This window comes from Choloepus didactylus, chromosome X (assembly GCF_015220235.1).
Source record: "Choloepus didactylus isolate mChoDid1 chromosome X, mChoDid1.pri, whole genome shotgun sequence".
NCBI classification, from domain to species: domain Eukaryota; kingdom Metazoa; phylum Chordata; class Mammalia; order Pilosa; family Megalonychidae; genus Choloepus; species Choloepus didactylus.
In genome coordinates, this window is record NC_051334.1 from 30,720,157 (window position 1) to 30,735,579 (window position 15,423).

Below are 15,423 nucleotides of genomic sequence, written 5' to 3' on the forward strand. Positions count from 1 at the left end.
ACCCTTTTTAGGTTCTGGGGAATTGGGGTAGCTGGTGGTGGATGCCTGGGGCTATCAGACTACAGCCCAGAACCCATGAATCTCGAAGACAGTTGTATAAAAATGTGGCTTGTGAGGGGTGACGGTGGGATTGGGAAGGCCGTAGGGACCACGCTCCACTTTGTCTAGTTTGTGGATGGATGGGTGGAAATATGGGGGAAGGAAACAAACAGACAAAGGTACCCAGTGTTCTTTTTTACTTCAATTGCTCTTTTTCACTCTAATTATTATTCTTGTTATTTTTGTGTGTGTGCTGGTGAGGGTGTCGGGGATTGATTTGGGTGGTGAATGTACGGCTGTGTGGTGGTGCTGTGGACAATCGAAGGTACGATTTGTTTTGTGTGGCTGCGTGGTATGTGAATATATCTCAATGAAATGATGATAAAAAAAAAAAAAATTGTCTTCAGGAGTCCAGACTGCTGGGTTGGAGTTTGGTAGTTTCAGGTATTTACTTCTAGCTATTCCAATACATTAAAGCCTAAGAGGTGTTATCTATATAGTGCATAAGAATGTCCACCAGAGTGACCTCTCGACTCCATTTGGAATCTCTCAGCCACTGAAACTATTTCGTCTCATTTTGCATCCCCCTTTTGGTCAAGAAGATACTCTCAGTCCCACGATGCCAGGTCCACATTCATCCCCGGGAGTCATACTCTGCGTTGCCAGGGAGATTTACACCCCTGGGAGTCGGGTCCCACGTAGGGGGGAGGGCAGTGAGTTCACCTGTCGAGATGGCTCAGTTAGAGAGAGAGAGGGCCACATCTGAGCAACAAAGAGGTACTCAGGGGGAGACTCTTAGGCACCATTACATACAAGTTTAGACTTTCCTTTGTGGTAATGAGCTTCATAAGGGCAAGTCCCATGCTCGAGGGCTCAGCACATCAATCCGCCAGTCCCAATGTTTGTGACAAGCCTGGTCTATTTAATATTTCCACTATTTCATATTGTCTTGTCAGCTGTTACAAGGTATATTTTGAAGGAAAATATACCTGAGAAGAATCTTACCAGAAAGAGCACACAATTATATATGCATATTGTATTCATATTCTAAGAAAAATTAAGAAAAGCCCCACAACTCTCATCCAGTATTCCAACAGGAAGTCAGAAGACTTCTACCATTCCTAGAACAGTGAGGCATCAGCAAAGAGAACTAAGAGAATGTTTTCTGTGTCAGGTTCAGTATTTCTTATAATCAGAGCCCATCCTCATTGTCACAAAATGTATCCACTGCAAACCAGTCAACACAGAGAGAGCTATTATGTTGATAGCTGTTAAAGCTAAGGCATAGCTAACCAACCACTCCTTCCTCTGGTATATAAATACAGGCATCAGAATAGCAATAACTCAAAGGGACAAATAAACTAAACAAAACTTAGACTAGTGCAACTCCTGACATAATTAATGGGAGCTGGAGTAAGAATATGGCAAGATGTAAATGTGGGAAGGATTTGGAATCTGAAATTTTACCCAGAATATGGTGGGGATGGGGACGGGGAGGGAATATAAAAACTCAGATGATACTGGAGTTAGGCGGCAGAGGTACTAAAAATCACAATAAGATCCATGAGTTTAAACCAGAATGCAGAACAACAGGAAACAGGAGGACACAAATACCAAAAGGTAAGTCTGGGCAGATGGCCATAATTCCATGCTGGGAGTCAAATACTTGCACTAGCAGAGCCATAGGAACAGTAGGCCATAAGGAGGCTGGAAGGACAGTCAGAACACAAACCAGTAATTCTGGCAGCAGACACAGCAGCAGTAAGAAGAAATGTTAACTGAGGCAACTGTTGGCTTCAGCCAGAAAGTTTTTCTATTGCTTTCTGCTAAGCAAGAACCACCAAAAAGTTTGGAGCAACTCAGATGCAATAGGTGGTTACAGAAAAATGCCTGGGATTGACAGTGGACAGAAGGGTAGATCAAGGTCATCAGGCAACATCTACAGTAGTGTACACAACATCCAAAATAGTCAGCAGAAAAAGACAGACACTCCTTTGGATATGAGCTGTTTCTTGAGCACTGCATGTAAAAAAAGCTGAACAGTTCGCAAGTTCCCCAGAACCCCATTTTTCACTCTTCTGTGAAGGGCTTCAGAGGTATTTAGAAAGAGAACCTGATGAAACGCATTACTGCTGATTGAGTCAGCAGGTTTACTACTGAGTTTCATTAGTGAGTGCCTCCTAGCATTTAGCAACCACAGCGTCTTTGAAGGAGGAAAGAACCAGCTTGTCTAAAAATCAAATCCTTCCTAAGGGACAGTTGGCGGAAATATAAGGTCAAACACTTCAGCTGCTATTATGGAAAAGTAGCAGAAAACCATCCTTCAGCTATAACTAATATATGTAGAACAGGTTATGATCTCAATTGGTTTCTCCATTTCGGCACCAATGCAAGAAAGTGAAAAGCATTTACTTTCTTCATGAGTGAGTGGAGACTAGAGACAAGGCTAACAAATGTGATAACCAATATTTGGGCCGTTCTAGTCACAATATCCCAAGGAAGATATAATAGAGCTGGAAAAGATCCAGGGAAAAGCAACTAAGATGATCAAGGGGAAAGCTTATCTTTCTTTCATTCAAGGACATACTAAAAGACTAAAAGGATTAGATTTCTCCGACTGGGAAGATAAAAATGAAAAGGGATTATTGGTGGTGGGGTAGAGGGTGGGGGTGGGTGTAAGATTAAAAGTCCACTGTGGGTAAATATAAATGTATTTACTGAATTCCAAAGCATTTAATTGGGGTCATTCTATGATGTTAAAGGATGTTGACTCAAGGCAAACTGAAACAAGCCTTCTTTTATATAAACATCAATAAATTTATGGAACTTATTATTCCTATAACAAGGCAGAGGTGAGGAAGGGAAAAGGTTGAAGAAACCACTGGATAACTCAAGGCTAATTGATCTACAATGCATTATTAAGTGATGGTCATGATGCACCCAAATTTTTCAAGTGAAAATTACTAGATTAACTGACCAGGTACCCATTGGTGCCTGTATCTGGACCGAGTTCTGGGCCAGTTGCCCTGTTAAACTGACCTATTGTGATATTTCTTATACTCTTATTATGACATCTATGCAGGAACATTCTGCAAACAAGTTTGGGATTCCTAAATTCTTTTGACAGTCCAGACACAGGAAAATAATTTTCTAACTCATTAAGAAAGCAAGAGAGGCCAAACTCTTGGCTCTGTTTGGTTTACCCATATGGGAGTATGCAATGTAAAAAGGTGAACGAAATCCTAACAGAATGCAGCAGCTGGTTAAAGGCTATTATATTGAAATTTTCATCAGTTTGACAGTAGGCCAAAAAAACTAAAAAATGGCAGAGAGTGGAAAAGGCAGTTGTAACAGGTTGAACATTGTTGGTGATCATTTTTTCAGTGGCAATGAAAGCTGTAATCAAATAACCTGAAAGAGATGCTGGCAGGAATAAGAGAGCCCCAAGGGAGAGGGAATATGAAAACTGTAACAATGATGTATGGTATAGACTAATCAACCAGACAAACATGAAGTTTGAAGCAACAAAATCAAGGTTCTTAGCATCAAATGAAAAGCTGGTGTCAGGATGCAGGCCTGATTTGCAATCTAGAGCAAAAGATACCACTAATGATTTAAAATCTCAAGGATGAGTGCACAACTCAACCACCAAGTAGGAACTGTGTTATTGGTATAGATGATCAGTTTACCCCAGCATTGAAAAGGGAAAATTATAAAGCATTAACGGAAATAGCCAGAGAAGACACCTGGTTTTGCAGCTGGCAAATGTGGTGAAAACTCTTGAATAGAAGTCAAGATAAACAAGATTAAGAGGAAAAATGGGGACTGGTTGAAACAATGTCACTGTAAACTTATTATTATATTATTGGACCAATAAGGCACCAGAGATAATGAATGGCATTTGCCAGAGCATAAAGTCCACTGAACCTTGTAGGTACTTCAAAATAATTTGCTTTAAAAAATGTGTTTTGGGCAATGGTAATGGGTAATAATAAATTGCAAATGGCACTGATGTTCTGCTTACTGACGATATACTATATGAACAAGTGTTCTATACTACAGCTTTTTAGGTATATTTGAGAAATTATGTAATCCCTAATTTCAAATAGACTATAATTAGAGAGAGAAATGTTCTCCAAAAAGTTTTACAGATCTTGGAGAAATGATGTAATTACGCATTCCAAGGAACAGATCATTTCAGAGGCTTTTAAAGTCACCATACTTGCCTTTCTACTAGCTTTTCCTATCTGTTATTCTATGTCTCTTATCACTGAACCAGGAAGACTAATAGTCCTAAACTATACACCAAGATTTGAGCTCTTTAAAGAGCTACCTGGAGAAACTGGAGTGGGTTGAGAGAACATATAGGAAGCTAATTAAATAGTATAAAAATATAATTCCTATAGTTTTTTTAAACTAAGAACTTATTACATTAATAAGTAAAATAATTTTTTAAATAAAGATAAAATTCTTGAAAAAAAAAAGCTGAGATCTTAGGTGTTTGAATTTGAACAAGACCATGGGATGTTATACTCATTGATTCTTGGAGCTAGAAAGGACCTTAGATATCATCCAGTCCAACTTCTTATTTTATGAATGAGAAAGCAAGGTATATATAGGTTCAGTGACTTGCCCAAGGTCACACAATCAATGACAGAGCCAGGATTAGAACTCAAGTTTTCTTCTTCCCAGACCCGTGCCTTCACCAACACCGCTACCATGATCTTCAAGTACCCAAAGGAGCATCTAACAAATAGAATACTTAGCTGTTCTGAGGAACAGCAAGAGACTAATTTACTGGGGGGCTGGAGGGGGATTATTGCTTTTCTGGAAATTGTCTCCTTTTAATTTTTTGGACTGAATTTGTTTTTGCTTCCTCTCAGCAACTGACTGGGATCTTTTCTAGTAGGTGTAACATCAGAAAGGGCAATGGGGCTGGGGTATGCTAGGAATCCCTGCAAGACCCGTAATGAGCCTGAAACATAATAATTTGGAGAATAATGGCTTAAAGATGTCTTGGATTCTATTTGGTACCATTATTATTATTATTATTATTATCATTATTAGATGGACCTAAAACTTCATCCACAAAAGGAGAAAACTAGCCTTTATTTCAATTCCTATAGGAATTGGGTAATGAACCTCATAAATGGGTTGAAAAAAGTAGCAGGTCTCAAACATCTTAGGCAGAAAAGAAAATATGTGAGGATGAATTGAGGTAGAAGATAGATGTGAAGATCTGAATAAAATATAGCCTGGAAGTAAAGCAATACAGTAACTGTCTAAATCAATATATTATTTAATAAAACATGTGATTCCAAATAGGCATTTAAAATATGTAATTTAGTGTGACTAATAACTTAAAATATAAGAAAATTAAATTTAAAAATAAGAAAAGTTGAAAAGCAGGATCAAAGTATGTTAAAGAAGAATTTTCAAAGTTAAGAGGCATCTCATCTGGAAAAATTTATAAGACAAAGGGTAAACCTACAGGATGTGTCTTTCCTTTAAGAGCTGAAAGAGTCCTCTCACTCTCATTCTTCTGAGATAACAAAATAGAGGCATAAAATCAAATTTCCTGAGAACTGCAGTAATGAAGATCTAGGACCATCGTTATAGCTTTAGAACTGGATTATGAAGAATTGATGGGCAGTGGAAGAATGAAAATAGACTAGATTAAAGATGGCAGGCTGAAAAAATGGGAAAAATGGGAATGCAGTTAATATGTTTAGTCTGATTCATGGCAAGAGCAAGTTCAAAGACTTCAGGTTGTATAGAAGATGCTTCCATGAACTCAATTAATTTTAATTGTTGTTGGAGAGAGTAGCCAATTCAAAGTTAAATTTAAGTTAGACTACTGCCCAAATGACAAGAGACTGTCAAGGTATTATAATAACTTAGGATCCTCTCCCTTCTCTCTTCCATATCAACTCGATGTATCGTCATTTATATTTCATGCATCTTCCTTCAGAAGGCGCTTCCAGGCACCTGTATTCCTTTCACTGACACAAATGGTCCCAGAAAGCAGCAGCACTCTATCATTGTTAGGTGACAAATGCTGGGTGCTGCGTATCTAGAATGAGCATCTCAGCTCCACGAATCTCCAGGACTGCTGCTGACTGCCTTTTGGGTACATGAAGTATTCAGTCACCTAAAACCATCTGTGTACACATAGCTCTAGAAATCTTCCATCTTTGTCTGAAGAAAGAAGGCTGGGGAACTCCCTAAATAAATGACATTGGTTTTGTAAATATTCACTCCCACTATCAACAACACTGTCTGAAACTTTTTGTGCTACTGTCAATCTGCCCTCCCTCTCCCATCGCAAAACACACCACCAATGCTGCTTTAAGTGGCTTTTTCCCTTAAAGGCTGTTCCCTATTGCATCAGCAAATTTACAGTGGTAATTTTAGCATGAGTTTCCTATCCGAGCTTCTGCGAGGAAGAAATAAATAGGTATTGTAGGCCAGGCTAGCATCGGGTTTAAAAAATGAATTCATTTGTGAATACACAGATTAGCCACAATAAATGCTCCTTTAAGATTGTGACTCTTCCAACTTACTTGATATAGTAGGGCACTTTGTTAGGCGAGATGGCTCTCTCCCAGGGACCCTGGACAGAAGCTGAAAAAGGAAAAAAAAAGAACGCAAGTTCACCACAAACAGGAAAGACAACATTAATCTCCAGAATTACAATTTTACACTGATATTGTTCTGTTTGCTCAGTTGCCCATGAAGACCGGATGGATTAACCTGCTGTTCTGAAATTTCTGTCCTAATCTAAGTGAAATTGAACTCATTCAGGCACAAAGATAAATGCAAAGGGGAAAAAAAAAGCTTTTCCACTGTTAAACCTATAGAACGGATAAGAAACTGAAAGAATGAGCAGACTCTGCGTCTCCATTGGGCGCTTTTCTTATAACACTTCCTGTTGCTGCCTCTCAGTATCTTTCACTATTTGATTGACTGGGTTTTATTAGTTTAGCAGCTGAACCATCCCTCTGTGATATGTTTACATTCTAACTTACTGAAGCTAAAGTTCTACACTTATCACTCTGGCATGCTTGTTTTTCTCTTTATTTGGTTTAAACAGAATCTAATTTCATTTACCCAAGATATGTTTAATTGGTGCTTCAAATGTCAGCTGACCGGCATGATCTGATTAGCAAAGATAACCAAACAGTGAGAGAATGGCCCCTCATACCAGAGTGTAATAAAAACTTTTGTGATGAGTGATGAATCCTATAGGTGAAATTAAATTTCACATACTGGGAATTTGTTTTATAATAAATTTATTGTGTATTCATCAAATCGATCACTGTTAAATCTTTTTAAAAAGTACTTAAGTTGTATTTTTTTCTTTCCCCAAACTGACCCTCTAAAAATTCCTTTAATGTACTGTTTAAACTGATGTTTCGTTTTTCTTTCTTTAAGACAAAGTAAACATATTTAGGAGGCACTATAATACTTCCTCAACAATAAACGTTCCATCTGAAGATAATTTCAAGACACTGGAATTTTAAGAAACAGAATATCACCAGGAATAGAAATATAAGAAACATTCTTATCAACATCTCCCAATAATATGTGTATGCATATTTTTTCTGAATTTCATCCTACTAATAATTTGAAGTACAGCTGATGCTGACCATTATTTCCTTCTATGAAAAGTTCCTATCTAAATTAGTCTTACAGAAAATTCACTCCACAGTACATTGAGATGTAAGAAAATGTCAAAGCTAATATATCCTTGACTACACTGTGTAATGTGAAAGAACAGCTTCTAATAAAAGTTAACTTCACCTGTGCCAGACTATTTAAGGGAAATGAAACTACAGATTCTTTGTTTTATATAGAATAATAGAGGGATCAAATCATCCATTCTTTAACAAGGCATGCTGTTTTTTTATGCAATTTTATTGAGATATATTCACATACCATAAAATCATCCAAAGTGTACAATCACTTGTTCACAGTATCATCATATAGTTGTGCATTCATCACCACAATCAATTTTTTGAACATTTTCCTTACTCCAAGAAATAAAAATAAAAATAAGAATAAAAATAAAAGTGAAAAAGAACACCCAAAACATTCCATACCCCCATTATTTATTTTTTTGTCTTTGTTTTCTTACTCTTCTGTCCATACACTGGATAAAGGGAGTGTCAGTTGTAAAGTTTTCACAATTACGTAGTAAAATCTATGTAGTTACACAATCATCTTCAAGAATCAAGGCTACTGGATTACAGTTCAAGTTTCTGGTATTTCCGTCTAGCTATTCTAATACACTAAAAACTAAAAACGGATATCTATATAATGCATAAGAATAACCTCTCGACTCCTTTTGAAATTTCTTAGCCACTGAAACTTTATTTTATTTCATTTCTTTTCCCCCTTTTGATCAAGAAAGCATTCCCAATCCCATGATGCCAGGTCCAGGTTCATCCCTGGGAGTCATGCCTCACATTGCCATGGAGATTCACACCCCTGGGAGTAGGGAATGTTACTTTGAACCTTGGTGATATGTCATTTAAAAGATAGGAAATGGTTTGTATTTAACCACTAATTATGCTTTTTCATTCTGAAAGACCACACTTTTTAATATAGGGGGTGGGGACATTTATCTGTTGTTTTTAAGTAGTGCTCCACCTTCAATCTCTCTGTCCTTCTCTCTCTTTCTGTTCCCTTCTTCCTCCCTCCTGTCCTCCTTTCTTCTCTTTTTCTTTCCCTTTCTCCTGTTCTCATTTTCTGCCCGACTTGCCTCTTTTCCATTTTTCTTCTCTAACATACAGCTCTCTTGCCCAGATAGTTCAGAGTAAATAAGATCTGATTTAAGAACTTGGGCTGGACTCCCTGACCTGCCTGGTCAGAGTTTGATGTTATGGAAACCTAAAACCCAAGACCTCTAGCATGAAACAGGCAGAGAGCCGGAAAACATAGATCCTGGCTGCTAAGAACATCTTCTTAAAATCACAGCATCATAAAAGGAAGAAGAGAACTCCAGAGAGCGTTTGGTCCAGCCCTCACTGGCTGTGAATGGCAAGCCTGTGACTGCCTAAACCAAGAAAAGAATGGCTATTTTTTTCTTTAAGGTGTCTATGGACTGAGTCCCCACAGTTTCTCTCACTATACCTTTCCAGGTCTTTATCATTCTAATGGTCCAGAAATTCTTTCTGATTTGGAGGATGCTGGGTATGTCTTCTGGTGGCAACAGGGTTGGTTTGGTGGATTTCCTACGTTACTCCCAGGCATCTCTCAGAGAGAAGTTTGCTAGAGAGATCTGTAGCTGCCTGGCCTGGCTCAGGGCCTCTCAGGCTGAAACAAACTTCAAGCAGATAATCTGAGCGAGAGAGAGAAGAAAAGCTGTGGTGCCCAGCTGACTTTGCATTGTTAAAAATTAACATGCTAGTGGAATAATCCGGTGTATGCTTGAGCTAAATAATTGAGGAGATTGGAATTTTTTTTTACAAAAAATTATAAATCCCACAACAATATGAGATTTTAAACTTTTATAACTGAAATTCTTAATTGTTAATTTTTTCTTAACATTCCCCACCCCTGACAGAGTGCCTTTTGCCTTAATGTGTTCCCCTGAAAGATGTTTCTTCCCCTTTGACTTATAGTTTATAAATTCCCCTAAGCAACTACTTTGCAGTCATCTTTTGGAACCACAAAATTTTATACTCAAAAATGTCCTTGATGCAATGAGAAAAAGAAAATAACAAGGGCCTTCCCCCATTCCTCCCTTCCCTGTCACCACCGCATATGCACACAAACTGGAACTACTTGCTTTAGAAATAACTCACAACTGGGTGATGGTCCTATGTGATTGGGTTCAGTGCTCCTTCTTGAGAGATTGTTAAAGGGTTGTCGGTAATTCTGTTCAGGGCTGCCAGATGATTCTGGTCTTGCATATATCTAAAAGTTCATCTGATATATGGTACCTTTCAAAAGTATGCCCCAGAATTGTCCTTTCATTTCTTGCAGTGGTGCTGAAACCAACAACAGCTGTTTCTTATCTCAGTGTACCAGTGGAAGTTTGCCATCCTTCACAAAGCCAGCTTCCGTAATAGACACACACATCCTTTATGTCTGATGTGTCCATTTTTAGTACCCATCAGAAGCAGATTTATTGGCAAATAGTTTTTATATGACACCAAGCTGTCCTTTGGTATTTTCTCATACAGATGTTTCTATAACCACTACATGTAATTCCAATGCAGCTTTGTGATTCAGATTCTCGAGTGTAAAAATCATCCATTATCATACTGCACCAGCACCATGGGGCATTGTCTACTGAATTTAAACAGCAAAGTACACCTGAGTTTTTTATTCCAAAACCAACCTCTGAATTTCCCCTTGTGTCACAGATGCAGTATGTCATTAAGAATAAGAAAGGGTAGCAGTTCTACCTTCAAATGCTTTTCCTCCCTTGAGGTGACAGGATTCAATACTGTGCCCAAGGTAGTTCTGAAAATCACAAACAGGCCACAATATTTAGGGGAAGTTTTTATAGCAACCATTTTTGAATGCATGATAAACAGAATGTGCCAAGCGATGCACCCCGGTGTTAAGCCATATTTTAATCGACACGGGGGCCTAACCAGAAAGTTTAAAAGAATGCTCATGTTATTTAAACTGTGCCAAAAGAGCATTCTCAGGAATTCAGACCCAAACACATTCATTAATCTTTCTACTTTTCTCATATTTGGTGGATTTAGTGTTTGATAACCTAGTTGGGTCAAAAAAAAAAATAAGTGGGGCAGGTTAGAAAAATAAATAACGTAATGTTCACTGGAGACAAAACAGAAAACTGACCTCTGGGATAAGAAGGACACATTAGGGAGGAGCCAGGAGCAAGCATTGGGTTCCTCAGAAGTATGCAAATTCCATCAATGGTTTCTGAGACACATTCTATATTGGAGATCTACTCTAGAGCAGTAGTTTCTCCCCAAGGGGTCTTTTTAGACATTTTGTTTTCCTAATCGCTCCACTCCATGAAATTTTAATGCCACAGATAATACTGTATATCTGTTTATGTACTGTTATGTGTATATGTGGTTTATACATTAAAAGAGTAAGATTTTTTCTGTCCACTCTCTTGGAGGCAATATCTCCTTGTTGGGAATGCTTGATCTAGAAGAAGGGGCAGGTGGGGGGTGGGGTGGGAAAGGAGCAAGAAGTTAATGAAAAATCTCTTATGTGTCTTAAACAAGATGCAGATTAGCTTACTTGATGCTCATAATGCCCTGTGAGGCAGGTATCACTTCTCGTAGTTTGCATATGATGAAACCATTAGGGTCCCATGGAATAGCATGTCTGAAGTCCTAAGTAGTAGGTACTAGAACTTAATTTGGTCTATTACTGAAAATGAAATCAGATGATTCAGGAAATGGAGTACAGAAGAAAATAAACATGTTGCATGTCTCCTCTGTGCCAGGTTGTGGTTGTTTGAAGCTGTACGTACCTCAGAAAAACATGTTCTTAAATCTAATCCATTCCTGTGGGTGTGAATACACTGTAAGCAGGCTCTTTTGATGAAGCTACCTCAGGTAAAGTGTGACCCACCTCATTCAGGATGGGTCTTAATCCTCTTACTGGAGTCCTTTATAAATGGAATGGAGGGAGGGAGGGAAGGAGGCAGGGAGAGGGGGAAGGCTAGAGAGAGAGAGAGCAAGAGAGAGCACGAGAGTACGCGCGCAAGAGAGCCATGGAAGCAAGAAGCTGAAATCAATGAAACCCGGAAGAGAAGGGAGAGACCAGCAGAGGGGCCAAGGATCACCAGCAGCTGGTCTTGGGGAAGAAAGCATTGCCTTGATGAGGCCTTGATTCGGACATTTTCTTGGCCTCAAACTGTAAGCTAATAAATTCCCATTGTTTAAGCCAACCCATTTCATGGCATCTGCTTTCAGCAGTCTAGCAAACTAAAACACAGGCACCGCACATTACTTAACGTAATCCTCCCAAATACCCTATGAGGTCATGCTATTCCATTATTACAGATGAAGAAACTGAGGCTGAGAGATGTACAGTAAACTATCCCAGGTCACACAACTAGTAAAGACTTCAGACAGGATTACAAATGGGTCTGCCTAGTCTTTTCTATTTATTCTATTTTATTGTGTGTGGTATGTAACAGGTGCTCTATAAATACTTGTTAAACAACTGAGTAAATCAATAAATCTTAAAAGGGATCATAAAGTCATCTACTTCCAGTTCTCTACACTCTATCTGATATCTAAATTCAACCTCTACATCATTTCTACCAAATGATTTTCCAGGAGCTGCTTGAATGACTTCAATTTCAGGGAATTCACCACCTCCTGGAGGAGCTCTTTTGAATTTCCCATTGCTTTAGTGATGATTATAAACAGCTTCCTTTTATTCTGGTCAATATCTGCCTCCCTCTGATCTGTAATCTCCACCATCGGTCCTGTTCTAAATGTCTAAAATAAATCATCTGTTCAGTTTGGAGAAGCTAATTTCAAAAGAGCTAAGATGAGGCCTATTTTCTTTTGATAAAGCCAAAAACAGAGCCCTGATTGCTAAAGAAACAAAACAATATCTGACATCACTTTGCTCATTATGCAACAAATTTTAAAGAGCACCTACTGTGTGCTGGGCACTGAGCCAAGTACTGGTGCTATGGCAGTAAATGAGACTGACAGTTCCTGCCACTTTGCACTTAGTGTTGGTCTCTGAGGATACTTTCCAATGAGCACATCTCATATTCTGGCATTAAAATCAACCAACTGGTATCTGCTGAACACACACACATTATGTGCTCATCCCTGTGCTAGGTATTTCTGGGCAGCAGTGGGGGTGGGGGGAGGTGGGATGGGGCGGGGAAAGAGGTCCTAACACATCTCATGCTCTTGAGGACCTTAGTGTTTAATACATGGGGTCAGGTTATAGAAGGAACTTAAATTATAATAGGGCTGTATAGGTCAGAGTCCCGACAGGAAACAGATGGCACATTCAATTTGAGTCATTGGAGGAGAGTTTAGTAAAGGGGCTGTTTAGTCAGGTGTGTTGCAGGGTGTTGGGCTTACCACAAGGGAGCATATTAATAACAACAAGGAACCATCACCCACCCCTAGGTCTGAGGGGCAAGGGGAGAGAGTCATTAAGGGTCACCTGATAGGATCTTTGGCCAGGAGGGAGCTGGAGGAATAAACATTCTGACCTCATTCTCCATCTTCCCACCCATCTCCTCCCATGGCTCTCCATTCACCAAGCCCAACTAGAAGCTAGAGGTGGGGGGGCCACTCACAGGTCCACACATGTCAACCTCCTAAGGCACAGAGTGAGGTGGGGAAGCACGGAGAGTGGATGTGGAGGGGCAAAGTGCTGACCCTTTCTCATGCAATCACTATGGCCACAGCCTCATAATTTCCCCAGCTCCTCAGCTAACCCAGTATAGCACGAATAGATTAATTTCTCCAAAGTACTAACGAATACATCACTCTCCCTTACAAACCTTCCATAGTACCCCTGTCGATAAACTAATTTGAAAGTTCCTTTCCCTGATATTCAAGGCCCTCCACATCCTGACTTTACCGCATCTTTTCCTCCCACTCTTTCATTACATGAAACTTCATCAGTGCTTCTGGACTCTCAGGCTCCAGCGGTGCTGACAGTTACCTATATTATACCCAGTCTTCTCCTCTTCAGTAACAGAGCTTGTAACTGTTGGGTGCAGCAATGTTCCCAAGGCCTGTGAATGTAACCTGAGGATATCTGGGTGAGGCTTCTGGAAAGTTCTTCAAAGGTGGCTGACTCAATCAAGAGGCAGCGTTTGCTCTATTCCTGTCCTCCTTATTCCTGCCCAGAAAATGGATGCGATGATGGCCAATGCTGTAGTAAGAAGGAGGCTGGAAGCCATCTTGGTAACAATCCCTCAGAAGCAGGTCCTGAGACAAGGGTGTGAGTGCAAGTAGTTTGGGTGGTAATACAAGGAGAGCTGGAAGGTGAGACAGGGAAGGGAAGCAAGCCGAGGAAGGATGTGTTACTGTGTGGGCACAAGAGGCTCAGTGCAGCTGGAGGCTTCAGTGCAGAACCCACTTCAGAGTTATCCCACCCAAGGGGTGAGGGAACTGGGGTATTTACCTACCAACCCCCATCAGTCATTGCTTGAGGGCTACTCCTGGAGCAGGGAGGAGGCCATTAATTCCCTGGAGCTTCTGGCCTGCCCCTTGTGCTAGTGAGCAGGCGCCAATGGCCAGAAAAGGCCTTCAGGCAGAGTCTCAGGTGTTTCTAGTTGGAAGCCTAGGTTTGGTGTACCTGGGCAGGGTGAGGGCCTGAGGGCATACAGGCAAGGCCCTGACAACTTAAGCTACAGAAACCACGCTCTATGAATGACTGAGAAGAAAGAAATGAGAAGTATTCCTGAAGAATATCCAGCTGATCTCTGGATTTCTATGTGAGAAACACATATGCCCCTATCTTCTTTAAGCCATTGTTATTTAAGTTTTCTGTTACATGAAGCCAAACCTGCTCTTAAATGAACCACCCCCCTCTCCTTCCCAAACCATCTCCAGCTAAATCAGGAATGCTAAAATCATTCCTGGCTCAGCTTAGGTACCACCTCTTGCATCATGCCTTTCTTTCATCTTTGTTCTTTAATTTCCAAATAACATTTGAGTTTCTCTTTTTGACTACAAAAAAACAGTATCATTATGGTAGAAAAACATACAGAAAAAAATGAAAAATCACCAGCATTCTCAGTATTCAGATATGACTTAACATTTTCATATAAATCATTTCACACATACACATTTATTTTATGAAATTCAGATCATATCATTCTTTTTTACACTACTCTTTTCACTTAAAATATATCGTGAGGAAAATATAATATGAACATTTTTCCACATTCTTATATATTCTTCTATAACTGGTTTTTGTTATTTTTACACTTTACATACAGTTAAATTCATTTTGGGGTACAGTTGTATGAGTTTTAACACAAGCATAGATTCATGTACCCATAATCACAATCAGGATAGAGAACAGTTCTATTACCCCTCAAATTTTCCTTATTTGGTCCCTTTTTAGTTGGCTCTTCCTTCACCCGAAACACCTGGCAACCACTGATCATTTCCAGAATGTCATATAAGTGAAATCATACAATATGTAACCTTTTGAGATTGGTTTCCTTCACTGTGCATTATGCATTTGAGATTCATCAGGTAGCATGTATTGATAGTTTATTCCTTTTAACTGCTGAGTAGTATTCCATTTCATGGATGTGCCACAGCTTGTTCATCCATTCACCAATTGAAGGGTATTTGGGATGTTTACAGCCTTTGACAGTTATGAATAATGCTGCTAAAAACCTTGTGTACAGGTTTTTTTTGAGGCACACATTTTCATTTCTCT

The 15,423-nt window shown here is 39.4% G+C and overlaps 1 protein-coding gene across 10 annotated transcripts in view; it reads right to left on the reverse strand.

Annotated features, from left to right (window-relative positions):
* DMD (dystrophin) overlaps positions 1-15,423 on the reverse strand; it is a 2,178,366-nt gene that overhangs the window by 248,081 nt on the left and 1,914,862 nt on the right. For all 10 annotated transcript variants that reach the window (XM_037821041.1, XM_037821045.1, XM_037821047.1 and 7 more), the window contains one exon: positions 6,603-6,663. In XM_037821041.1, the coding sequence (XP_037676969.1) occupies positions 6,603-6,663 (61 nt within the window). The remainder of the gene's footprint in view (positions 1-6,602; positions 6,664-15,423) is intronic.